This window comes from Thermomyces dupontii (genome assembly GCF_041956625.1).
Source record: "Thermomyces dupontii strain NRRL 2155 unplaced genomic scaffold VTN31scaffold_3, whole genome shotgun sequence".
NCBI lineage: Eukaryota > Fungi > Ascomycota > Eurotiomycetes > Eurotiales > Trichocomaceae > Thermomyces > Thermomyces dupontii.
This window is the reverse complement of record NW_027192309.1, coordinates 1,698,525-1,723,923: the sequence shown is the minus strand read 5'-3', so window position 1 is coordinate 1,723,923 and position 25,399 is coordinate 1,698,525. Positions and strand designations below refer to the sequence as shown.

Below are 25,399 nucleotides of genomic sequence, written 5' to 3'. Positions count from 1 at the left end.
GATTCGAGCCATCCTGGAGTTGATCTGAGCATATTGGGATGATCCAATCCTCCAGTCGATCTAGTCAACTCCGGTTCTATCATCGTACTATTTCAATGGCGGGTGAGCCGTATTGTGCCATTGGAATCGTTTGCATCCATTTCGAATGAAGTGTCAATTGGAGACGAGACGAGATGGAACCATAACTATGCTAGTATTACCTCGTAGAAGGATTTGATGAGACCAAATAATAATAATAGTACGGTAGGTACTACTCGTATACCTACTTGCCAAGTACAACTACAGTACCTAGGTAGCTAAGTTACTTGTTATTATCCAAGTCACAGTACGGAGTACTGTACAGACGAGTAGGTTATTATTAAGTTACATAACCTAGTACTCATAGTCCATACCCAGCTTACCCGACTTGGTTAGCTCGACCGGCAGCTTGGAGACAAGCTGATTGGAGCCCGCGATGAAAGAGGATTCACTGATGATCAACAGGATGATCTGTATCTGTGCTGAATCCCTGTTCCCGCAAGACATGTCAATTGTCAACAACAAACTGAAAGTTTCCAGCTAGAGCCGAGGTCATTTTCTCACAGAGCAAGAAGTCGACTGCTTCTTCGCTTCAGTTCCGTCAATGAATCTGTCCGCCGGCCACGTAGGCCCCGAGGCCTCGCGCCCTCGAAATGTCGCGTATGCCCGAAGGCATTAGGTTAAATTGACTTGGGAAACCCGCAAAGCTGATAATGGCGCAGACTCCATACGAAACAGCATTATCAAGTCAAGTATGACATTGTCAGCTCTTTGCCGTTCGAGCTGGCGGTTCATGTTGTGGAATATTTCGACACGGCAGACATTGCCCGGTGCCGGATGGTGTGGATTACCCGATTTTCGACGTTGAGCGCCATTTGCGCTAATCGGGGGGTCATGATTAGGTCTCGAAACGGTGGCACAAGATTTTCTCGAGTGAGACAATTATTGTGCCTCTGCTGCGTCAAGCGCTTCAGTTACTGAATATGGAGGGCATGGTTGTACCGGTTGCCAGTGCGATGACCTACATCCGATGGGCACATGCATTGCGGTTTGCTCGCCCCATCAAAAAGGTTTTTGTCCCTTGGTCAGCCCGGTCAAGAATACCCGGGGAAATCGTTTACAATTCGCGACGACTGTGCTGTAGTGTATTGGGCCCCCGCAACGAAATTGAAATGTTGAATCTTGAGACCGGAGAGAGATCGGTTTGGACGGATGAAGCAGCGGACGAACTCCTCGGGTTCGCAGTGTCAGATCGCTATCTTGTCATGATCTCGAGGGATAGGTAGGGAGAAGCAATATTTACGACGTAACGGACGGTGTCTAACAATTCATGCTGGCAGTCTCGGGACGGTATGGGATTTACAGACAAAAGAGCGACATGCAAGACATCTGCCTTCAATCTCCCCCAATATTTTCATCGAAAAGGACAAAGTACTCATCATGACCACCTGGTCCACCCATCAGAGCCTCCCAATCTACGTCTGGGATCTGAGCACGGATAACCTTACAGAGTTTGGCAGCTTCGCGAATCTTTTCTTGTGGCATGTCGACGCGGATAAGAACATCCTAGTGGCATTCGAAATCGACTGGGAAGTAGATCCGCCGGAGGTCAGCCAAACCAAGTGGTCTCTGGAAGGCCAACAGCTTGATAGCAAACAGTTTTTCCTACCAGTAGGGGATCGTCGGGTGGACAGGGATAGTGTCCGACGACCACGAGGCCGCTGCTATCGCAGCTTTGGAAACAAGTCAGTCACGCAGCTGCTCCCACGAGGCGACGACAATGCCATGCTGCATCTCGCATACGACTACCCCAGCGACAAGCTGAGTGCCGAGTGGATTGAATGCGCCGAGCCCATCAACCGAAAGATCTCCGTGGGTCTCTGCGCCATACTCACCCCGGACATTGTCTATCGCTGGGGCAACCAGCTCCGGCGGATCGCCATCTACAACGCCAACAGCGGCACCACAACCTTGCACCCTTACCGGCTGGACATCCGAGAAGAAACTGGCCTCAACTTGCTTGGCCCTCTGCGTCCCCAACGCTGGCGTCAGAGGAGGGCCATGAGTTACCAGGAGCGCACCTTGCGGCCGTTTGGCGATAGTGACATCCTCGGCGTCGCTAGCGAGGACGGCGCTCAGATCTGGTTCTTCAACCCCAAGTTCCTCCCTGACCTCGAAAATTCGGTGCCATTCCTTGCAAGGGAGGAGTGCGGTTGAAATACTGGTCAAATAATTACGTCCCCGCTTGGTTGTAGATAGGATGGTTGTAGAAGGAAACTCGTCCACCAATTCAATCACTCGGGGACCGATCTGCTTCTCGTCCATTGTACGAAATGCAGATATCATACGAAGTACAGTTCATGACTACATAGTCGATAATTTGATCATGACCCGCAGAGTGTTAAGGAGCGGACAACCCTTATGAAAACAGCCTACTCTGTAGTTACCTGCCGCTGGAAAGTCTATGGACGTCTTAATTATCTATCGGTGTGGAATCACGCAGGGGTGCCACCAGAATTAGGCGGATGTCATCGTTATCCTAGGGTTCCCATGTATCTCAGCAATCCGTTCTTTCTTGCCACAACGAGTCAAGATAAAATGAATAAAGAAACGATCCATCCATCATGGAGCACACTTGACATTCAACACTTCGCGGGATAGGTAGGTAGGTGTTTCGATTACTCCAAAAAGACCAGAACCATCATTCGAGACATGACAGGCTATGACATGTCAAAACCATATAGATACAAAACTCTATGAACACAAATCGAGCCGGTGGACAGATGTAGCGACAGAATAATCCGCATCGCAAGAGAATAGAAGCAGCCTGCTGGGGGGGAATCCAATCGGGAAGTGGACGAAAAGACGGGGGCTTTAAATACCCAGAGTAAACTCCACACCAACATCGATATCCCGTGCCAGTTTCACAACCTTGGAGAATTGAACTGACTTCTCTGCAGCGCTCTGCAAGTCTTCAATCATGAAGATCTTGAGGCCCGATTCGTCAATCTGTTGTTATTGAGTGTCAGATGCTGTATCAAACAGTTCCAAAAACAACTACGTACCAGCTTTCGAGCCTGCTCCATGTTCGTACCCTGGAGACGCGCAACCACCGGAGTGCGCAAGTCCATGTCCCGCACAACATTGATGAGACCCTGCGCGATCGCGTCGCAGCGAACAATACCGCCGAAGATGTTGACAAAGATCGCGGTCACCTTTGGATCGCTGGTGATGAGTTCAAATGCCGATTTGATTGCAGCCGGCGTCGCGCCACCGCCAACGTCCAAGAAGTTGGCCGGGTTGCCACCGTTGAGCTTGATAATGTCCATCGTCGCCATAGCCAAGCCGGCACCATTGACTGCATTCCGTGAGTATGATACACTCGGGCACACAAGCGGCTATGACCTACCCAGGCATCCAATGTCACCATCGAGCTTGATAAAGTTGAGCCCGTGTCTGTCAAGCGTCAGCCTTTGACTCTTATAAGGACACACCAGAGCAAACATACTCAGCAGCCTTCACCTCGTCAGGATCTTCCTGACTTGGGTCGCGCCACGAGAACACCTCGCTCTGTCGGAACTCGGCGTTGTCGTCAAATCCAAGCTTGGCATCCATTGCCAGAACTTGATGATCCGACGTCTCCGCGAGAGGGTTGATCTCAATTTGGGTAGCATCCTTCTCGATAAACACCCGGTACAGATTCTGGATGGTGTTCTTGGCATCCTCGATGCACTGCTCGGAGAAGCCAAGCTGAGTAGCAATCTTGCGGGCAATCTCCTCAGTCACGCCGGTTTTGATGTCGATGGGCGTCGTAATGATCGCCTCGGGGTTCTCTTTGGCAACGGTCTCAATATCCATACCACCCTGCGACGATGCAACGACCACCGGAGACTGTGTCTGTCGGTCCATGAGGATAGCGAGGTAGAACTCGCGACGAGCGAACTTGCGCTCCACAATGTACACAGCGTTGCATACACGGCCGCGGGCGCCGGTTTGCTTGGTGATCAGCTTGTGACCGATCATCTGCTGGGCGAACATCTTGGCTTCCGTGGGCCTGTTCAAGATGTGTTAGGATCGGTGCGATTTCTGGATGGAGTCTGGCCACACTCACGAGTAAATAACACGCACACCTCCCTTCAGACCATTGTCGAAGCTCCCTTTTCCTCGACCACCGGCAAGGACCTGGGCCTTGATAACCATGTCATCGCCACCTTCACTCGAGTTAGGATTTGCGAACCAGGCCACTTCGACATGCTGGACGTACCGATCCGCTTCGCGACGGCCTCCGCCTCCTCTGGAGTGCGGGCAACCTCTCCCTTGGGAACACCAACACCATACTGGTATTACAGTCAGAACCTGCCAAAGCGTTCCGATCGCTGGTATTGGGGGAGGGGGAGGGGGGGCGCCAGCCGAAGTCAATTCCGGTCACTCACCGATTTGAGCAGGTTGGCCGATAGATATTCATGGATGGACAGGTTCCGCTTTTGTTGCGCAGCGAGCGGGCCTCGTATGGAGGGCTCCTACGATCGCTTCCGTCAGCTTGCGACTCTCCCAAAACATCGTCTAGCACGATGACATCTTCGCAACCGCTTTGGCATGCAACACACGTACCGCTGCGGCTCTGAGAGCCGACGCAAGTGGCTTGCTGCGAGCGAGCCGAAACATTGGCGAATGGTGTCGAATGGGGAATTGAACGAAAGGAATCGACGGAGTAGTCAGCCCTCGTCTCGTTCGGGGGATCCTGGAGCAGAGCGGAGAGGGTCGGAAGAGTTGGATCAATCACCTCGGATATGCTTAGTCATCACATCGAGGCTTTTTTTTTTTTTTCCTGCTTGGAAGCGGTTTTCGGAATCCGGGGTAACTTCGCAGGCAGTTCTCCATACCAAGATCGATGGCCACCGTAACGTAGCGACAATCACTCTTTCGCCCTCACCTACGAGTATTGGTTGTTATAAGGAGAATCTTTGCTTCACTACAAAAGGTCATGATCGCTTTCGAAGCTTCCACAGATTGAACATGTTGGTCATGATGCGATCAAATAACCCCCACCACAACCACCCTCCGAGGACGAGCTTGATCTTCCAAGCCTGATGACCTTCCCAAATCCATCTCTTGTACCCTGTCCGCCATGGCCACCACCAGGGGCGTGGTTCAGCATCCTTGAGGATCTGGGCAACCACGCTGCGCGCATATGCTTCGTTCGGCATCGCGTTCTCCTGGCTGTGGCTCACGCGTCTGATGTATTCGGATTCAACGGGTCGGTACAATGAATCCGGCGCCAGCACTCGTTTGACCCTTGCAATTCGCGACAGGACTCCGCCCGTGATGACTGTGGTCACTTTGACGCTTGTTGCAGTCAGCCATTGTCGATGCCGACTCGAAGTCCAGGGGTTCAAGAAGGGGAAACACTACCCGAAAGGGGCCAGCTCGACGCGCAGTGTATCGCTCCATGCATGTAATGCTGCCTTCGAGGCATTATACACCGAGCCAAAGACATACGGCATCAACTGGGGCGCGATAGTTAGAACAAACGCATCACATTAGAAACAAGAGAAGAATGGACAAAGAAGGGATTAATTGCATACCCCGGCGACTGAGCCGATCTGCAGGATAGTGCCCTGGGCTTTTATCAACAACGGCAGGAAGATCTGGCAGATGCGGATCACAGCGAAGAAGTTGGTCTCGAAGGTCTGCCGTGCTTCATCGAGCTTGACGTCCATCGCTGGCACGGTGTAATCTGGCTCATGACTCGTGTCAGCCTGTTGGAGCAATCCCGATGCCCGGGGTGGTTTGCATACTGGCGCCACTGTTGTCGACCAGTTAGTATGAACCGCTTGTAGCCTTTTCAACACGTAAGATGATCAAGATGAAGACTGGGGAGGAACAAAGATTCATACGCATTGTTGACCAGGTAGTCCAGCCCACGATGTCCAATCTGCTTCTCGACTTCCGCAAAGCAGGCCCGAACGCTTTCCTCGTTGTCAACGACGAGATTCAACGTCGTCATCCCAAGTGCCTCCAAGTCCCGGATGCGCTCGCGATCGCGAGCAGTCGCAAAGACCCTCAGACCATGGCGATGGAATTCTCGGGCCAGAGAATTGCCGATACCACCTGGTGAGCAGCTGCATCCGGGAACAGAATGATGGTCAATAAGCCCTGATCCTCCAAATCTTCACGTGAATCGAATTTTTGCAACTCACCCCGTGATTAGGACGGTCCTACGATTGTCCTCTGGCACGGCAATGGAGCCCATGATATCGCTAAGGTACACGACGAAATTCAAGAAGGGCACAACTAACTGAATAGTATGGTGTGCAGTGATAGTTATTCAAGGTACGTCGAAATACTTTGGGTATTCATTAAGCTTCCGAACGGACAGGAGAGGATCACCTCCGCTCCAACCTACGAAGTAGAAATTTTGGCTTGGCCTGGTGCAACATGCCTCGGAAGATCACCTTGTAGAGATCACTCTCTATTACAATTGACAATAATACATAGTCATCCCAGACTCAAATTCCGAGAACCAAACTCGCACACTCACCGCAGGAAAGAATTGTAATCTTGACAGAATTTCATCCGTCGATTGACTTGAAAGTTTTCCGCATTAGCATTAACTATTGTATGGAATACTCATTCTAGTCTTAGCTATCAGTACATGCCACTTATGCCCGTCCAGTGTCGGCATTTTGTTGCACCTGTGCAGCGCAGAATCCTCCTTCATCTTTATCTTCGCCCTTCTGCGGCCACAGGATATGCCGCATTTTGATCGCGCGAATCATCATGTAGCAGACAAACAGATACGTCGGGATGAGCAGCAGCGTCATCGCCAATCCCAGGATCAAAATCGGTTTACAGGAAAAGGCATTGCCGATGGCAAAGGTCGCCGTAATAAGGGCCGTATTTGGGAAGACGAATGAAAACCAGGACATGGAGAAGATCATCCGGCCGGGAAACGCCCCATAGAGGTTGGCAACAGTGGCGATGATGAAGAAGAATACAGCCAGTCTGTTTGGCAGGTTAGTCGCGGTCAAATTTGACAGGCAAAATAATAGTTCCGTACCCCCACAGCCAAAGACTGCTAAAGTTGGCAACGACTTTCACAACCATGGCCGCCAGTGCCCCATCGCCCATGAAGTCGCTGGGGAATGCACGCGGAGCATTGACTGCCATGTTAATGATGGCAGTCACTGTAAAAGCGCTGGGACCCACGGACACGAACATGCCCGGTCGGATGTTCTCCCGCGGCAACTTTTGCGTCATGAGCCGATAGATGAAGGCCGAGTATACCATCAAGGACACGAGGAAACCAATGCCCTGGATAGTGAAACCTCCCATGATGATGTAGAGCGACTGGCGCGGATCGAGATGACTACTCAAGACCCCCGCATGCGTTCCAATAATCAGCATTGGATAGGCAGGGAAGATCCAAATGGGGGTCATCTGGGCAATGGTAAAAGTCTGAGTTGACCATCTGACCATCGAGTAAGTCTATGTCGCGAAGCAGAGGGTAAAAACACTTGATACTTACAGAAGAAGATATATGCCGGCTGAAAGAATGATGGCCAAGGTGGCATCTAACCAGAACAGCACACGGACCGCATCCACCAGCCATGGCCCCGTCCGGCCGAGCCCATACTGGGAGATGTTGATCAAAATTGTCCCAAAGGAGACCACTGTTGCGGGCACAAACAATGACTCGGTGGGATGAAGAAACGACGCCTTGAATGTGTATGGGAAGCAAATGAATCGGGCCAGGATCAAGCCCCAGATCACGATGTAAAAGACAATGTTTACGAGGAAAACAACGACGCCAATGGTGTCAAGTCCTCTGAAGCGATACTGAGGAGGTACTTGGAGCAGCTAAGAATCCGGTGTCATCACGACGGCAGGGGATGGTGACCTACTGCTATACAATACGTTGGCAATTCCGCCCGTGGCCATGGTCAACGTAAAAAAAGCCCATGTCAAATGACGGACGCGCTGCTTGATACTCAGCTTATCCGGAATCTCGCTTTCTGTTTTCACCTCCGAAGACCCTTGGCTGCTCCTCGTTCGGAGCTTGACCGCAGGCGCGCCGCCATCGGCATCACGACTCTTGGTCCGATACGCCAGCCGGTTGATTGCATCGAGCGTGTTGGCATGGATTTCGCCAATGCTCTGTATCTGTTGCAACTGGGCAAAATCATCGCTGAGATATGGCCATTGATTCACCGAGTTTTCGGTGTCTTCGATAGTAGGCGTGCGATATCCTTCGTCGCCGGGCAGTCTCAGGTGCCGAGGGATCTCCGACGCGCTGTCCATGGTGATCTACCAGCCGGAGAGAGAACCATGGTTCCGTCTCCTGGAGAGGATGTAGATTGGAATAAACGGGGAGAAAACAAACGGGAGTCCTGAATGACATAGTAGTACCTCCTTAAGACTCCGTTGATGCCAATCATCTCAAAAGGAGCGAAAAAAATATCTTTCCTTCTTTCCGCATGCTGATTGCTTCACATTTGGCGCTTCTGACCAATGATTTACCAAAGTGGCGGAAATAAGGTGCTGCAATCTGCAAGCCTCTAACTGTGGAGGAACCCAGGATGGTTGCGATTTAAACTTCGCGGAGTCTCCCGTAGTTTCGACAAAATATACTATCCATACGATGAGACGAGTATCGTAGATACATAGGCACAGTAGTACTCTGTTGGAACTTTTTGTACGAATCCTCAATGAACACATCAAGGTCTTGAAGCCGACTACTATGAAAGTGAGTATATTTCGTGTCCGATATTATTGCCACACTTGTTGATTATCTTTTTTGTTAAATTCACTCAATATCAACGGGGTGATGGCATGGATGGCAAACACGCCTCCTCTCTTGTTCTTGGATTGGGATCCTGGTTTGAGGCAACAAACCAACGCTCTTCTTGGCCCGGCAGTTGGCACTTGGCAGCCAAGAAAACTGGAAGAGGGCTCATCCTCCAGAGCCCTAAGTTGCCACCCAATATGGATTAGCGCGGGGTTGCAGAGGCCCTATCAGCAAAATCCAAAGAAAAAAAAAAGTTTACGCGAGGCTCTCAGCGCCAATGGAGACAAAGGTGCTTATCAGTCAAAGTATCGCATGCGCAGAGAATGAAATCGACTCTTTTCCCACAGCTCATAAACACTCGTCTGCAGGCCTCTCCAGTGATTGATTTGTCAAGACTCGTCTACAATTCTTGAACTCTCTCATTCTTCTCACCATGCCGGAAAAGATCTACATTACCTACAACCAGGTGTGCATAGACAGTGCGGGGCGTTAAAGTCGTTCACCAAATGACCAGGATCGTAGGTGCATAAGCTGTGCCAGCAATCGGCTGATCGCATTCTCAATGACTTCCGCCCGAATCTAATGATTGCGATTGGCGGCGGCGGGTATGTGCCCGCACGCATCCTCCGGTAGGCTCATCATCGCAGGAAGGGAGGAAGTGGAAGGTAGAAAGGCAGAACGCGAACAAGACTGACGGCCCAAGATCCTTCCTCAAACGTCCCGGCGAGCCGAATATTCCAATCCAAGCCATCGGACTGTCCCTCTATGAGGATCTTGGTCGCGATGACCCTGAAGAAGTCCCCGGCACCAAGGTGAAACGCACACAATGGCTGGACCTGAGTTCGCTCGAGATGTCCAATTTGATCGGCAAGAATATCCTGATCGTCGACGAGGTGGACGATACGCGGACGACCTTGGAGTACGCGGTGCGCGAACTGGAGAAGGACGTGAGCCAGGCGCAGAAGGCTCTGGGACGGGAAGATGAGAAAACGAAGTTCTCGATCTTCGTGCTACATAACAAGGATAAACCCAAGAAGGGCAAATTGCCCGAGGACATGCTCGCCGAGGGCCGATATCATGCAGCTATCACGACAGGGGACGTCTGGATCTGCTATCCTTGGGAGGCCAAGTACGTTTCCTTTCTCCGGGTTCGTCTAATTGTGCTTTGATGGCGGTTGGCTGATGCAGGGGCAGGGACATCGACGAACATGACGAGTTGGCCAAGAAAAGCAACTTGTTGTGAATCTGGGCTCACACATGGCATTCGGAGAAATAAGGGGTTTTTTTTGAATTATGATCTCCGTCTGGGCGCCTCGCAATGTAATGGAGTTGGCAGTTTGGTTTGAAGGGTGGCTAGCGATCCATGTTAAATAGACGAGAAAAAAGGCTTGCATATATTCAGCTTCTGCTACAACACGCGCCATACAGGATCGGAGCATTACCGGAGCTCTTAGGATCGAGCACTGGCCCAAAATCCCCCTTAGTCAACGTCGACTCCAGCCTTTCTCAACTCGGCCTTGGCGGTCTCTATTTCCTTCTGCAACGACTTGTGTTCCTCGGGAACATCGTGGAATGTCAGAATCATCCAACCTAAGCGCCCGAGAAGGAAGCAAGCGAACGAAATGAGAGCGTAGAAAGGAAGCTAGGGAGGACAGTCAGTGTCGGCAATGGTCGGGACGTGGAAATCTTGGCCGCAGGTTCGGGAAGAACGTACAACAGGCACGATTTCCTTCTGGATCGTTTCATTGAGGGGGACGAGGCCGAGTTGAAGTGCTAGATAGAGCTGCCAAGGTGGTCAGTAACATGGACGAGAAGGATGAGAGCAAAACAGACCGAGGAGAGCAGCAGGAGAACGGAAACGGTTTGTTGCGCGCGTGTCATGTTGGCGCTATCGCGAATGAAGATTTCAAAATCGGAGAGATTGACTTGACAATAGAAAGCGATGGTCGAGTTGAGCAATTCATCGATGTTGTTGATCGAAGAACGTGGCCGCGAGTTGAAGCCAATCTTCGTCCGGGGTCCTGTTTTTAGTCGCTTGACATGTGTATCGTATCGTATTGACACCACTGTCTAGAGTACAATGAAACTACTACGTTAGCCCATATGTAATAATCCGCTTGCCGGTCATGATAAAATACCCTCTAGCAGAGACAACGATGTCGAGATCGCTGTCATAGATCTAATCATCGGGCGTCATCATCGATTGTGATTGTCGGATTCAGCAGCTTTCCTAGAGCATTGAAATTGAAAACAAACTGATACGGTGGTTACAGACAGTACTGTACGGAGTAGTTACTAGTACTTCTAGAGCAGATGAAGCTTGGCGAAGTTATGAATCAACTATCCAATTCGGGCTAGTGCGCTTTTAGAGGTCCCACTATTCCAAATCGGCCAAGCTGCATCGGGTCCTGCAGCTCGAATCCCCGCGGAAGCATCATCTTAGCAACTCTGCCGGGGGGATTACTTTTGAGCAAATGTCAACGTTGAACTGTATGGCAATTGCCGTACAGGAATATCAGAAGTTGGCGGACTAGCTTGGAGTTGTTTGAACTGGCGGCCCTTGAGCTTTTGGTAATCCAGGAGAGGATTAATTTGTTGCAGACTGGCCGGAGAAGCATAGAGTGATCTATCCGCAACACACTGGTAGACGGACAACGACGACTAACCGTCATGTCTTGCCAAGACAACGACGCAGGCCGGGCATCTGAGCCCATTGGGGAGCTTGACTTCCCATCTGTCAGATCGGTGATTGCAGCATTGGAAGACTTGGCACCGTCTGCTCCGGGCAGAGATGATATGCTGGATCAAGCTGGGCAGGAACAGATATTTCATGCATTGCAGCAAGTCCTCCACAACATCGAAGGAGAGGAGGATGGACAGGAACATCATGGCTCAAACGAGCAGCCAGACGTCGCTGCGGAACGCAGAGAGAAGTGTCTTGCGCAGGAGGGCGTGGTTCCTGCTCTAGAGAAGTTATGGAAGAGCAAATCACAGTACATGGCGCAGGCAGCAGAAGCGCTAGCGAACGCGAGTCGAGACCGTGAGTAATGTGCCTCCAGATCGAGGGAAAGGAAACCAGACTAAAGGCTGCTTAGCATCATGGCGAGTTCCATTCGGCCGATCTGGCGTGCTGGGATTCTTCCTCCGTGTCGCCGCGGCCAAGGAACAGGTCGAGAACGAGATTCTGTTCCAATCCCTGCGCCTTATAGGCAACGCATGTGCCGACACCGGTGGGTATCCTTCGGACTACGAGTAGATTGTGGTATGCTAAGAAGGATCCGTAGATGAGAACCGTCTCATCGTAGTTGAGAACAACTACACTCTTCCCATCATTCGCCACATGTTAGATCCCGGACTGGTACATGTTGCAATTCCGGTGATCTACAACATCTGTGCGGACTTTGGTAGAGCAATCTCCCTTCAGTTCTGGAGATTGGAACATTGACCATTGCAGAGCGAGCTCAGTCCCAAGTCGCCACCAATCGCGTTGCATATATTTTGCTGAAGCTCATCTCCGATAATGCCGTTCAGGCTGATGTTGTTTTGAACTACGCATACGAATTGGTTGAAATGGCTGCTGAGAAGGGTAATAATTGCCCCGTTAGGTCCAGGCAGGGGAGATATCGTCTAATAGAGTCCAGATCCAGAGATGGATAACGCCCCCAGTGGCACCATCCTTCTTCTCATGCAACAGTCGCTGAACAAAGTGACAGAACTCTCTCAGTATGCCTGTCTCGTGAATAGTCTGACGACATATCTTCAATCGCAACGGCTTCAAGCTGCGTGCATCCAGCACAAACTCGTGAATAAACTGCTTTCCATTCTACAGCAATCCTACACCGTCCCCGTCGACGAATCGTCGACAGAAGACAAGCAGCTTCTCAATCAGCTGCGGCTGAAGCTCAACCAGGCTCTCTCAGACGTGTCAGCATTGCCGGAATTCGGAAGGACATACCCGTTTTCCTCGGAGCTGATGCAGACGTTGGGGGGCTGGCTCGCTGCACAGTCGCAAGACCACCTGCAAATCTGCGCATGCGTGATGCTCGGCAACCTTGCCCGCAACGACGAGACCTGCAGAGCAATGATCTCGGAGCTCTCGATCCACACCTCCCTCCTTGCGATTCTGACCTCGCCAGGTGCCCGCGGCGGCGCCCTGCACGCGAGTCTCTCATTTCTGAAGAACCTTGCCATTGCAGAATCTAACCGCGACCTGCTCGGCGACGCAGGCGTCATCCCCGCGGCGGCGAGGCTGTGCGCGCTGGATAGCATCCCGCAGGTGCAATTCGCGGCGGTGTCCCTACTGCGGCTACTGATAACGTCGTCGGCGGCAAACACCGCGCGACTCTTGCAGCCGATCTCTACGATAACCGACCAGAGCAACGCTGGCGACAGCAGCACGTATCTCTCGCTCGTACTCACTCTTCACAGGAAAACCGACACCGTCCCCATCAAGACGGAAGCCGGACGCACAGTAGCTGCAATATGCCGCAACCTCATGCGCCCAGGAGGGCAACCTGCGACAGGGGTTGGCGACGATACTGCGTCCTCTCTTTCTGACCGCTTGTTTGCCCTTCACCCTTCTCTCGCGAAACCACTGGGCAGTATGGTCACGCAGCAGGAGTGGCCTGTCGTGCGTAGCGAAGGTTGGTTCGCCCTGGCCCTCATGGCCTCTCACCAAGCAGGGGCTGGCCTTGTGGCGGCGTGCCTCGAGGAGGCAGATATCTCTGAGAAGCTCGAGCAGGCACTCTCACCGCAACCCGGCACGGGCAACGAGAATGAAGAGGTTCAGAAGCGCAAAGACAGAGATAATGTTATGGTCTTGGTCAAAAATGTTCTGGCTAATGCTGTACGGTTTTCCCTCGCCTTTTCTCTCCTAGCTTCTTGAACCATTCTTCGTGGCCGGTGGTTGATACTGACATGATGAACAGGGAGACAAGTTGTCGGATGAGAAGAGGGAAAGGCTGCAGACGTTGATGAAAGATGCGATGGGAGGCCTTCAAGAGTAGAATGCATGACGTGAACGCATTGATGCATATGTCAGGGTCTGTAATGAGCACTCCTTGCCATCATGGACCGTTAGACACATTTATATACAGATTTCAAAGATCTATTAAAATATTTCGCAGAGCAGAGAACCCATAACCCAGCGCCCGATTTAGCCATAACCAGTATATATATTTACAGCTACAAGCATCAAAATGATGGAAGAAGCGAAGACTCATTGACTCCGCTCGCGAACTTCACCCCCAGTAGCTTTCCACCATACATCACCTCCCCACTTCATGAGCCGTTCCACTGCGGCCGTCGGCGAGTCGAGAGCCGGTCGGATATCGAGATAGAAGACCGGTTCGCCGGTGGGCTCTGGCGGTCCCGAGTAGTAGTCGATCACGTAGCGGATCTCCTTCCTGCCAGAAGGTGTTTGCCGCGACACGTACCAATCGTGTCGGTCAAAAGGTGGTTCCGTCCTGTTCCGCATTAGGCACGTCATCTTATATGGAGAGAAGGAAGGGCAAAGCCTCAACAGGAAAAACGAACCCAAACTTGGCGGGATACAACCATCCCAGTGCCTGGAGAATTCTCGCCTTCGGAGTCAAATCACCCGGTCGGCCTTGGAACCGGATGAGTCGGGGCTGCTGGTCTGGGTCGAGACCTTGAGCGCGCTCTTGCGCCAAGGTGGCAGCTAGATTTTGCGAGCCACGACGGCACTTTTCCCAACCCTCTCGAAGTCCCTTGGCGAAGGCCTGCTCCCATTCGACGATTTCCGCCCAGGCGCCCTCATTCAGGAAGTTATGAACGGCAACCATCGATTCCACTGCATCCTGCGGTGTGTCGGTATACCCTTTTCGCAGCATCGCGTTGTACATCTGTTGCGGAGACGGGTATTCCCAATTTCCATTGGAGTCGCCACGCGGGATGGAAGAGACCTCGCGCTCAACGGAGAGCTCGACGGTCTGATTCGGCGCCCGTTCTTGAGAGATCGAGGTAAACATGTAGTTTAGCGGGTTCAATTTTGATAGTGTGGAGGATTCGTTCTCTGCCGCGGCCGAGGATGGCGCTTGGTTCGCTGGGGTTGTCGACGAACGTGAAGAGGGTGGGACGTAGAATGGCGAATTGGGCGACCGTGACGCTGGGCATCGGCTAGGCCGCTCGCTTTCTCCATGTTGCTGATGCACCGCTGGCGGTTGCGAATCGGGTTTGTGCATGGGACATCCTGGCTGATAGGAAATCAGCAACTGATTTCTCGACCTTCGAGACTACGTTAAGGCGGATCATACCGGAGGACTTGCCGCCGTTGTAGCAGCAGCCGTACGCTGCTGCGGCTGAGGATTGTCTGCCCAAAACCAACCCATTGTAAGCTAGTGTTTCGATGAGGTAGTTGAATGACTGTCGTCCGAATGAAGACGGACAGGACGAAATGAGTTAGAGGAAAAACGTCAGGATGCTATGCCGGATAAACCCTTTTCCTCTTATCAGATCAATTTTGGACATGCAAACTTTAAACCGGAAGCTCACCAACCGATTTCAGTATAGACTCTACGGAGTAACCAGAAAAAGTTAGACTAGTCAACACGTGATGTATGGTATCAAACAAGGAAGCTCGAATCGGAAAATTCCGAACAACCTTATCGTAGGCTACCCTTAGCCCTAACCCTGGTATACTTCATCTTGATTACCACCACACACGGTTGGAGGATTCGACTAATTCATGGCTCATCTTTTGCATGGGAACTCAGAACTCCCGTTGATGAGCAACCATGACACTTCTACCTAGCTGAAACCCAGATGATGATTCGTTAAGCGAGCTCTCAAAAAACGGAGCTCCTAATGACTGGAACTCACTGTGATTTACGCATGAACAGAAACCTGACTGTAACGTTTGGGACCTTTCTTTCCAGAGAAACGAACACTTTCATTCTGAGAATCCAGCATGATCAATCTCGTAAAAACAAGCTCATCGAGAGAAATGAAGCAATTCGGTTAGAGTTAGTAAAACTCGAACATGATAAGTTTCAGCTCACGCATCCTAGCCAATGGGTTTTCTGAGGAAAATCTTTAGGAATGTAAAGTGTGTCGGGGCAATCGATTGTGAACCCATAACTCACCCCAAAACCAGGCAATTTCAACTCGTGATTAATGCCCTCGGTCCTGAACGTTCCCTTGACGATGTAATCGTACTCTTTCTGGGCACCACGGATGACGAGATCATTGACTTGACTACCACACTGTTGGGGTCGTCCCTGTCTTTCTCCTTTCAAAAATATCGTCGTCATTGATATCTTTGAAACAGTAAAATCCCTGAAATCAACGCGAGGGAGAACCTCGCCTGCTGCCCCGAACCTGGAGACAGGGTCCGAGTTCATGGTGTCAGGTGGAGATTCCATCAGTACGTCGAATGTGATGTTCATCTTCTGGCTTTGGAAGCGAAGTCCCGTTCCTGACGGCGAAGTAATCCGTAGCTTGAATTCAGTTCATGGCTCCTGGTAGGCCTACATGGTCGTCGAGATGAACCAATTCAATGTGGAAACCCTGATTCTTTTCTGGATCCACGTCATCAACGCCGTATGGCAACTGCCAGCCTTTGAGTCGTACACGTTGATACTCCATACCCGGACCTGTTGGGTATCGTAATAGTATGGATCGATTGTCCCTGGTGATTGAGGGTGTGCCCGCGAGAGTCGTGTTCCGTAATTTCGGTGACTTCTGTCTTTTGATAGAGTCTGAACGGAATTGAATCGACATGAAAAGCAATTCAGAGTACTCTTTCAAGTACCAACATCGATCAAGGATTGTGGCGACAAGTTTCCGTTCTCGTCTTTTCTTCGAATTCCTGAATCTCGCGAATGCTGTTAGCCGGAGTTTTCCGCTTCAAGATAACCTTTGGAGCTTGATTTCATTGTATTGTCTTCAGTGAATGGATGGCATCTCCAACTTCAAAGAGAGCCCTTTGTCAAGTACCACTGTACTAGTACTCGTAGTCCCAGCTTTCCCCAGTTGTTTGGCCAGTTGACACTGTAGGTATCTTGCAGTGGTGCTGAGTCATCAACGGGTCCTTGCCCTAAATATGCAACTACTTTTGGATCCAACAGACAAATTCAGTGGAATTAGATGTCGTTGCTCAAGATTATCATATTTCGTTATCATGACTGCTGGAAAACTCTCGAGTGACAGTAGTTCGCAAGTGGTGAATGAACCAACTCATAGGTTTACAAACGAGCTGCTCAACTGCAAAAGGCAAGAAGTGTACCAAATTCCTTTGGACGAGAACTGTTAGGACCAGTTGGTACTACTTTTCGGGGCATTTGGAGTATGCCCAACAGTCAGAGTGTCTGGAGTCAGAATCAGAAGAAGGTAATACATCCGTTCTTGAGTCGAGACATTAGGGTTAGGGGTAAAAATCAGCGCCATCTCCAGATTCCCAAGCCAGGCGGACAACGCGAACAGAACTAGGTAGTCCTAGAACTTGTTTTGATACTGAGGCTTGTTACATCCTTGTGCTAAAGAATAATGATTTTCGTGATTAATCTGATAATTTCCGGGGTTTCAGAGTCCAATATTAAGTTTTTTGTGGGGATGTCTAGCCGATCGGCAAGATGGCTGCTCTGGCGTGATTGTTAGCTTGCTTAGTTGCTGAATTCGTCCCTTCAATTGTCAAATGATGGTTAGGTTTTAAGATACGCTATCGTCGATCATTCTTGTTTGCAGTCTTCACTCGTTCACGCAAACATGAAACACACGCAGTCATTCTAGTACGTCCAGTTGAAAAATCCAGACAGCGAACTCATTCAAGAAGAACAAGGCTCAACAAGCATTACAGTATGAGAAAAGCATCAAAGGCATCCTTGATACACTCAAATCATTTCTGACAGTGTCTCCTGCTTCTCGGTCAAATCCGTTTCTTCCAGTGGCGGGGGACAGAACGCCTAACAACTGAGGACTTTGGGTGTTGCATCAGCGAGCTGCGAGCCGGTAGGCTTTTGCACTTCCCTGACCAAATCCCAGACCTCCCAGTCTCCGTCTTCTAATTTTTGCAGCTCGTCAACTTCGTGCGTTCCATCAACGAGATCCCAATCATCGTTGATTTCAGTTGATGTTTCAGCGTGCTTCCAAGTTCTGGTTTTCACGGCCTCTTCGGCTATCTTGCAATCTCCGTCACCTGTAAAAGCCCCAACTTCTTCGTCCTCTGGCAATCTGCCGGCAATATCCCGGTTCTCCTCGTTTTGCGTTGGCGTTTCCGCGTGTTTCTGCCTGATAAGTTTAGGCAGCCCGGAAATTTGCTGGCTATAAAAACTCCCTGCAGACGCCGTTAACATTTGACAAAACTGTTGAGTTAAGAGGGTAAATACGCACTTGACAAGCAAGAGTCAGAAGCCTTCCCATTGCGTTGAGAATTTGGAGGCTCAAATTGCCAGATGCTCCTGATGCTTTGGAAGAGGCTGTGCCGTTTGCAGTTTCGATGTCTCTTTTCTTTCCGCTCTTCCTGGCCAAAACTTTGCTGAGACGGTTGCCCAGCAGCTCGTCAACCTCAACAAACGCAGAGTCCGCTGCAGCCAAGGGAGTCTTCAGAAATTCCTTCCCTCCGCCGAGAATGTAAGCGGCATCAGTTGGAGAGTCGGACTCCGGAAGGTCATTCAACTCGTCAGCGAACGCCTGTTCCCATTCCTCCGGATCCAATTCCTCCGTATCAAAGTCCGTCTCCTTTGCAACATGGTCGATGTTGGTCGAAGTTCCGGACTTTGGCAACTCATCAATGTCATCAATGTCCACCAGTTCCCATTCCTGCATGTCGAAATCAAGCTCGTTTGCAACATCATCAGTGTTGTCCAGAACTTCAGGTCCCAGCGACTCGGCGGTGTCGTTGATGTGCACAATTTCCCATTTCTGTGTGTCGTGGCCATTTTCGTTTGCAGCAACAGGCGAGCGTGACGAGCCATGGGTGAGCCCGAAGACGCTGAGAGACGCAGAAAGAATGCTGCCCAGGAGGGACAAGATCATTTTGTGGGATGTGTTGCTTGGTAGGTTTGGGAGTAAGCTTGAACGTGCGAAAGTACTCCGTCTTGGATAGTGGTTGATACAATAGCAGTAAGGATGAGTCAATAGGCTTTGCTAAATGAATGAATTGCAAGCAAGCAAGCAACAAGGACTAGAGAAGCTTTGCCAATGACTGAAGTAAGATAGAAGAAGAGCTGAAGAAGACCTGGGAGAATGAGCCTTTAAATGTTTTGATATTCACACCGTTTGCTGATCAATGCTACATCTCAGCGGAAGTTTCCAGCCAAAAGCATCTACGAATGAAGTTGATTCTACACCCTTTCATCGGTCATTCTCGCCAACTTTCTTTCTTTCTACAACTAGTGCGGTTCTGGTTGTTTCCTCCAATTTCAGCCTTGAAATCGACCGGTTACAAGTCAGGTGCCGGGCAATTCCGCCAGAACATCCATCATAAGTTATTCTTGATGGATCTCTACCCCTACAAGTCTTCTAATTGCTACGCCTTGATCAAGACTCTGGAATCTTGAAAAGACAGTTGCCAAAAGACTTGATAATGTCAACAGTAGCAGGAACCTTAGTAGGCCTAACCACCAACAGGCATAGTACTTACCACATGCGCTCTGCAGCCATCGACCTGGCCATAGACATGCCTCACCAGTTCTGCTCAGATACGGAAGGCTTGCGCTTTATACAGCAGAAGACAAGGTAAATATCCTGTCTCCAACTTTCCAGTGAAAAGGTTTTGGGACGGGACCCAAACGGCCACCTGCACCAGCGCCGAGTCCTTGATCCTCCTTGCCCTAACAGGTCCAATCGCTTGATTCGGAACTTAGGGTTTGATAGGGCTTTAGGAACAAAGAGCAACACATCCTGTCCGACTGGCATCTATTCGGCTGACTCTTGTCGTACTATCGTACTTTCGGCTTTACCCCTTTATGAAGAACATATTCTAGAATAGCTACTGTAGTACTTTTCTTTGGGAATGTAAGTCTCACGGTCTGTTGGCGTTTCAGACAAAGGGTAGGTACTGTCATCCTAATTGTTACCTACCTCATATGGTATAGAGTGCCAAGAGATAGTACAATTAGTTAGCCTATCCAACGAAATCCCTAACCTATTCCCTTCAAAGTGAACGATTTCAAGTTCTCTCTGGAGGTACAGCATTCATCCATCAAATATCACTCTGGTAGCTTGTGCTTGGGGGACTGCAGTTATCCACGAGGAGTCCACATCCCGTCATTATTAGTGAAAATTTGAGCCCATAATGTCTAAATCTGTTCGCGGAGTCTCCCATCCTTGCTACATCACAATCGTCCCAAATCCCAATCATGAATGCAGTGGTGATGATCTTGGGCACCAGATCATCAAGGCAGCATGATTTATGGGATTGCTGAGAACAGTTACTGAGACTTATGATTGACTGGTTTCAGTTCGATCTTGTAATGCCTCGCAGCCTGTTCAAGGAGCTCGCGCTTGATACCGGTCATACCAGACCCAGCTACAACGCATCGTTCTGGAAATAAGCAAAAACCCCATGTTTTTGAAGAGTTCATGTGAGAACTAAGGGTGATGACTAGTGATTTGTGATACTTGAGGTACCTGCAAAGCGTCCCTGGAGTCCAAGGTCAGGGCATCCACCCAACCATCATGATGGCTGCTCTGATAACACTTGTTATGTATACTCTCCTTCAGGTTCATTGTGTTGTGTTCTGTCAGCAGTGAATCAATTGTAATCAGCTTTTGTTGATCATTCTTGTATCTTGTCTACTCTTACCTGTGAGCATGAAATGCAAACGGCCATTCTGGAGTGCGTACAAACAAACAAACAATCCACAGAGCAGAAACATTCAGAATGCAAGATGAACAGACCAAAGGCAACACAGTCTGGGAAAAGTACAAAAGCATTCCTGATTCCCTCACATATTCTGAGGCAAAGTGTCCGTCTCCTGCTCCTCGGCCAGGTCCGTGTCATCATCGAGCGGCGGCGGACGAAACACCTCATAACTGAGGACTTTGGGTGATTCTTCAGCAAGCTGCGAGCTGGTAGTGTTTGGTGATTTCACAGCAGACTTGCACAGTTCCCAGTCTCCGTCTTCTGACGTCTCTACCTCATCGATTTCCGGCGTTTCGTCAACATGATCCCAGTCATCGTCGACTTCTGTCAACGTCTCAGTGTGGGACCAACATGTGGCTTCTGAGGATGTTTTAATCTGCTGGTGAGTGATCTGGCCTGGAGACTTTGTTGTTAGTGTTTGAGAAGAACAAACACGAGCAGTAGAACTTCAGAACGCACCTGACCGGCAGAATTTCGAAATCCTTCCCGTGGCTTTGAATACGTGGGACCTCCAATTGCCGAATTCTTCTGGCCTGTTGGCAGGATAATGGTTGGTCTCAGCTTCGTCACAATTCTTCTTGCGACGTTCCGAGATCCAATATCTGTTGGGACGAAACTCCAGCAGTTCGTCCAACCCATCATCCCACACATCGTCCACCGCGCCCAGAGGCGTCTTAGGCACCTGTCCGCCTCTGGCAAGAATACAGTCAAGGTTGAACAAAGATTTGGGCTTAAGCATGTCATCAATGTCATGAGAGGGCGTCAGCTTGTTCTGTGAGTCCCGTTCCTGCTTGGCCAGGTCCTTCACTTTTGCAGAATGGTCCGTGGTGAGGGAAGATTCGAGCTTCACCGAGTCGCCGAAGTCACCAGAGATCACATTTTCTCGTCCTTGCGTATCAACCTCATTCTCATCTGCAATATTGTCGTTACTGAACAAAGTGTCAGGCTTCAGCAACTCATCAAGGTCACCAGTGAGCACGAGTTCCCCTTCTTGCGAATCAAACCCCTGCGTGTCGATATTCGTCTCCTCTGCAACATGATCCTTGGTGGTCGGAGATTTGAGCTTCGGCAAATCTTCAAGGTCATCAGAGAGCTCAAGTTCCCATTCCTGCGGGTCAAAGTCCTTGTTTGCAACGCTCTCGATGGTGACGGAAGGTTCAGGCTTCAGAAACTCCTCAAGCTCATCAGAGAGCACCAGCTCCCATTCCTCTATGTCAAAGTCCACGTCATTTGCAGCATTGTCGGTCTTGGCCGGAGGTTCAGGCTCCAGCAGCTCATCAAGGTCATCAGGACGAACCAGTACCCATTCTTCGAGGTCATTCTGGTTCGCAACAACAGACGAGCATGATGAACCATAAATGAACTTGAAGAGCCGGAATGGCACAGAAAGAATGGTACCCAGGAGGGAGATAACCATCTTGTCGGATGTTCTTCTTGGTAGTCCTGGGAGTATTTTCTTGAGTTTGGATGCGTGAGCGTGCTATGTCTTGGAGATGTTTAACCGGTGTGGTAGCAATAAGGACGAATTTGTAAGTGAAGGATGAATGAAGCAGCTGTAGTAGCAAGGATTCGAAATCTCAAGGACGAGTACAGTGGAGAGAAAGATGAAGAGATCAAGAGGACTTGAGAGGGAAGAGGCCTTAACTACCTGCGGGAGGTCACAGAGTCCGTGAAGCGATGCCTCCAGGATCCAATGAGAAGCTGCTATGAAATTGACGTTCATGTATCTCTGCGGAAACATCCATCAAGATCTATGAGAATCCTTGATTCTGCAGACTTTCAACGGCAATATCCGCCGGATCTTCTTACTACAGGGAAACTCCAGGTTGAAGGGCGTCCTGGTTCCATCAGACTGAGTGTGTCTCCGTGAACTCCAGCCATTACTTGCATTCTAGGAGTATAGTGCTTGTATAGAGGGCTTCACGGAAAGTCCAGCAACTCCTAAGGAATAAGGAACGGGGTCGAAGTGATGCATAATTCTGCCATTTGGTCATCCTGTCCCTCCATAGCATGAAATCTTCGCTGCCCCTACGAGAAATTTTGTTGACCAAAAGTTGGAAAATAAAAAAGAGCCTGACTATCACGGTCTGCTACACGATCAAGCAGTTGGAGTGGTGTTCGGCTCAGTCGCTACAACTAGAAAAAATGACACACATTCACCTCGTTGGAGAGGAGCATTAAGCTACCTACCTACTTAGGTATGTAATGGAATCTAAATTGAGTTTTTGCCTTCTTGCAGGATGGTCATCGCTAGTTTGGGAGAGGAAATAAAATATAGATCTACGCAGGATGGATAGTACTAGAACAAGGCCAGTGACAAGATACAGTGCTTGAGTCAACCTAACCCTAACCCTTCCTTTGTACACTGCAATGGAACGGTACTTACATAATCACCACATTAGGTATTCATTCTGCAAGTGCGTTATGCATGAGCCTGCAGGACAAACGCATACACAATTGGAATGACCACATGTAATCGTCTGCGAATTACAACTGCTTCAACAGCATCCGTTACGTTTTGATGGGAATGGAAGTGGAAACTGCAATATGAACTTCCCCCGCAGGTCACGACAATAGATTCCAGCCACCCATTGAATCTTCATCGCAATGAGTCCCTCCACCGCTAGCACAGTCCCTGAAACACCTCTGGGTGTCACAGAGGCCTTTGATGCTCTGGATTCTAGTGCTCGCCGCGACGCGTACGTTAAGACGTGATCGATCCAGTTTGGGAACCATGAGACTGACCGTAGCCCAGGCTACATGCGATTCTAGACCGGTTAGGAAAGAAGGAATGGAAACGCGTTGTGAGAACGCGTTTAGAGCAAATTCGATTCGAGTTTGATGTTGTCGGCTCTTTACCTTTCGAGGTTGTGATTTACATTGCGGAGTACCTGGATCCAGGGGATATTATCCGGTGCCAGAAGGTGCGTGCTTGCCATCTGTCGATGATCGCTTAGATATCCTGACCGTCCTAGGTCTGTAAGCGATGGCGCACGATGTTCTCTAACGATGGGGTCGTCAGACCTGCCTTGCGTCAGTCGCTTGCGTCCCTGGGCCTGGAGAGCGTGGATGGAACGGTTGGCAATGCCATGAGATACCTCCGATGGTGTCATGGTTTGCAGTTTGCCGAGCCGGTTAAGAAAGTCTTTCTGCCCTGGCAGGATTTGAGAGCGGTCAAAACGGTCTCTTATCATTCCCGACGGCTTTGCTATAGCGTAGCAGGTCCACACAACGAAGTTGAGATATTAAACCTCGTGACTGGGGAGAGGTCAAATTACATCGATGAGGTCGCTGTGACTCCTCTCGTCGACTTCAGGATCTCTGATCGCGTCATTGTCATGCGATCAAAGGATGGGTAGGAACACACAAAATCTTGTCTGTATGCGTCATCTAACACCATATGTTGGCAGCTCCATGACTGCGTGGGATTTACACACGATACAGCAATATGCAAGACCTTCGACTTTTCCTGATCCTTGGGAATATAAGTGGTTTGCTGTCGAGAAGGACAAAGTGGTCATATATAGCAATCTCACGAAAAACAATATCTGGGTTTGGGATCTCGGCTCAAATCGCATCCGGGAAATTGGCAACTTTTATTTTGTGTGGTTGTGGCACTTGAACGCAGACGAGAACACGCTAGTGACATTTGAGATTGACTGGGATAACTCGGCAGAGGTGGAGCAGACAAAGTGGACGCTGACTGGGCAGCTGCTAGAGCGGAAACACTTTCACCTACCGCTGGCAGGTCATCGTGTGAAAGAAGATATGCTCGTCCGACCAGAAAGGGGCTGCTACCGCATCAGCAGCCACGAGACAGTGATCCAGCTGCTCAATAAGATTGATTCCCATGTGCTGCACCTCACGTACGACGACACCATCGACCAGCTCACTCCCCGGTGGATCGAGCATGACGAGCCCATTGAGCGATTTATGTACGTGGGTGATTTGGCCGTTCTCAATTCTGACATTGCGTATGGCTGGCGTAGGCGTCTCAGGCGGCTCGTCATCTTCGACGCCGCCAAGGGTACCACAATCTTGCACCCGTATCAGTCGGACAAAGAAGAGATTGATTTTCGAGGTATGTTGAAGCCGAGGGCGCCACAAAGTTGGCGCTGGTATGAATTTTCGGAACGGAAATACAACGAAAGCGCAATGCCTTTCGGCGACAGGGAGGTTTCTGGCCTGTCCACAGAGGACGGTGTTCAGCTCTGGTTTTTCGATCCCAACTTCACTCCCGACATTCCTGGCGCGAGGCCTTTTCTTCCAATGGAGGACAGTGGATGATTTCTCACGTTCCGGAGGGTTTCATTCGTGCAGCAAACTTGTCCTCCAACGATCGATTCTGTTTTTTGTGCGAGTACTTCAATACCTAGGTACATTAGATACTTCCAGGGCTCTCCTCCTGCATGAAGTAAAAGTTCTGTGAACGGAGTACAGACGCGTCAGCATCAAGGTTCCAAAGTCATCGGTATCGTCGTGCCTTAAGAACCCAACCTGGATCTTGAAACATCTTTGGCTCAACAACGACGGTAACGTACACTGATCAATTCATATCACCATGGATATGATTGCGGCGAATCATCGAAATAAAATGCGGCAGGTGCACAAAAAGACCACGAGTCCTCTGGCCAAAATGGAGTAGTTATATACACGTTATCAAGAGCCAGTTAACAGTTGTGATAGAAATCTTTCCAGTGCACAGTCGGCATTGAATGATGATTCATAAGTACATACTGCTTTTTCTGATCACATCACTGCAGTTGCTG

The 25,399-nt window shown here is 50.0% G+C and overlaps 11 protein-coding genes across 11 annotated transcripts; 4 read left to right on the top strand and 7 right to left on the bottom strand.

Annotated features, from left to right (window-relative positions):
- Positions 1-622: 622 nt before the first annotated feature.
- On the top strand, positions 623-2,235 carry VTN31DRAFT_4112 (uncharacterized protein; the record flags this gene model as incomplete). The annotated part of the gene is made up of 4 exons (XM_069404465.1): positions 623-678; positions 741-858; positions 921-1,300; positions 1,359-2,235. 4 exons carry the CDS (start codon positions 623-625, stop codon positions 2,233-2,235), a joined length of 1,431 nt encoding a protein of 476 aa, XP_069261435.1.
- Positions 2,236-2,892: 657 nt separating this feature from the next.
- VTN31DRAFT_4111 (uncharacterized protein) lies at positions 2,893-4,683 on the bottom strand (the record flags this gene model as incomplete). The annotated part of the gene is made up of 8 exons (XM_069404464.1): positions 2,893-3,027; positions 3,084-3,376; positions 3,428-3,474; positions 3,527-4,072; positions 4,130-4,229; positions 4,283-4,355; positions 4,452-4,538; positions 4,630-4,683. The coding sequence occupies 8 exons, from the start codon at positions 4,681-4,683 to the stop codon at positions 2,893-2,895; spliced, it is 1,335 nt and encodes a 444-aa protein (XP_069261434.1).
- A 317-nt stretch (positions 4,684-5,000) lies between these two features.
- VTN31DRAFT_4110 (uncharacterized protein) lies at positions 5,001-6,271 on the bottom strand (the record flags this gene model as incomplete). Its single annotated transcript, XM_069404463.1, has 6 exons — positions 5,001-5,364; positions 5,431-5,525; positions 5,604-5,755; positions 5,817-5,824; positions 5,916-6,140; positions 6,219-6,271. 6 exons carry the CDS (start codon positions 6,269-6,271, stop codon positions 5,001-5,003), a joined length of 897 nt encoding a protein of 298 aa, XP_069261433.1.
- A 409-nt stretch (positions 6,272-6,680) lies between these two features.
- Positions 6,681-8,319, bottom strand: VTN31DRAFT_4109 (uncharacterized protein; the record flags this gene model as incomplete). Its single annotated transcript, XM_069404461.1, has 4 exons — positions 6,681-7,023; positions 7,079-7,489; positions 7,547-7,868; positions 7,923-8,319. 4 exons carry the CDS (start codon positions 8,317-8,319, stop codon positions 6,681-6,683), a joined length of 1,473 nt encoding a protein of 490 aa, XP_069261432.1.
- Positions 8,320-9,239: 920 nt separating this feature from the next.
- On the top strand, positions 9,240-10,049 carry VTN31DRAFT_4108 (uncharacterized protein; the record flags this gene model as incomplete). The annotated part of the gene is made up of 4 exons (XM_069404460.1): positions 9,240-9,272; positions 9,329-9,435; positions 9,510-9,935; positions 10,001-10,049. The coding sequence occupies 4 exons, from the start codon at positions 9,240-9,242 to the stop codon at positions 10,047-10,049; spliced, it is 615 nt and encodes a 204-aa protein (XP_069261431.1).
- A 237-nt stretch (positions 10,050-10,286) lies between these two features.
- VTN31DRAFT_4107 (uncharacterized protein) lies at positions 10,287-10,687 on the bottom strand (the record flags this gene model as incomplete). The annotated part of the gene is made up of 3 exons (XM_069404459.1): positions 10,287-10,448; positions 10,521-10,589; positions 10,640-10,687. The coding sequence occupies 3 exons, from the start codon at positions 10,685-10,687 to the stop codon at positions 10,287-10,289; spliced, it is 279 nt and encodes a 92-aa protein (XP_069261430.1).
- Positions 10,688-11,476: 789 nt separating this feature from the next.
- Positions 11,477-13,812, top strand: VTN31DRAFT_4106 (uncharacterized protein; the record flags this gene model as incomplete). Its single annotated transcript, XM_069404458.1, has 6 exons — positions 11,477-11,846; positions 11,902-12,036; positions 12,091-12,210; positions 12,261-12,392; positions 12,448-13,652; positions 13,735-13,812. 6 exons carry the CDS (start codon positions 11,477-11,479, stop codon positions 13,810-13,812), a joined length of 2,040 nt encoding a protein of 679 aa, XP_069261429.1.
- A 212-nt stretch (positions 13,813-14,024) lies between these two features.
- On the bottom strand, positions 14,025-15,156 carry VTN31DRAFT_4105 (uncharacterized protein; the record flags this gene model as incomplete). Its single annotated transcript, XM_069404457.1, has 3 exons — positions 14,025-14,271; positions 14,342-15,021; positions 15,082-15,156. The coding sequence occupies 3 exons, from the start codon at positions 15,154-15,156 to the stop codon at positions 14,025-14,027; spliced, it is 1,002 nt and encodes a 333-aa protein (XP_069261428.1).
- A 2,571-nt stretch (positions 15,157-17,727) lies between these two features.
- Positions 17,728-18,799, bottom strand: VTN31DRAFT_4104 (uncharacterized protein; the record flags this gene model as incomplete). The annotated part of the gene is made up of 2 exons (XM_069404456.1): positions 17,728-18,098; positions 18,151-18,799. The coding sequence occupies 2 exons, from the start codon at positions 18,797-18,799 to the stop codon at positions 17,728-17,730; spliced, it is 1,020 nt and encodes a 339-aa protein (XP_069261427.1).
- A 1,913-nt stretch (positions 18,800-20,712) lies between these two features.
- VTN31DRAFT_4103 (uncharacterized protein) lies at positions 20,713-22,047 on the bottom strand (the record flags this gene model as incomplete). The annotated part of the gene is made up of 2 exons (XM_069404455.1): positions 20,713-21,026; positions 21,090-22,047. The coding sequence occupies 2 exons, from the start codon at positions 22,045-22,047 to the stop codon at positions 20,713-20,715; spliced, it is 1,272 nt and encodes a 423-aa protein (XP_069261426.1).
- A 1,190-nt stretch (positions 22,048-23,237) lies between these two features.
- VTN31DRAFT_4102 (uncharacterized protein) lies at positions 23,238-24,917 on the top strand (the record flags this gene model as incomplete). Its single annotated transcript, XM_069404454.1, has 4 exons — positions 23,238-23,329; positions 23,386-23,554; positions 23,606-23,985; positions 24,041-24,917. The coding sequence occupies 4 exons, from the start codon at positions 23,238-23,240 to the stop codon at positions 24,915-24,917; spliced, it is 1,518 nt and encodes a 505-aa protein (XP_069261425.1).
- Positions 24,918-25,399: the final 482 nt, after the last annotated feature.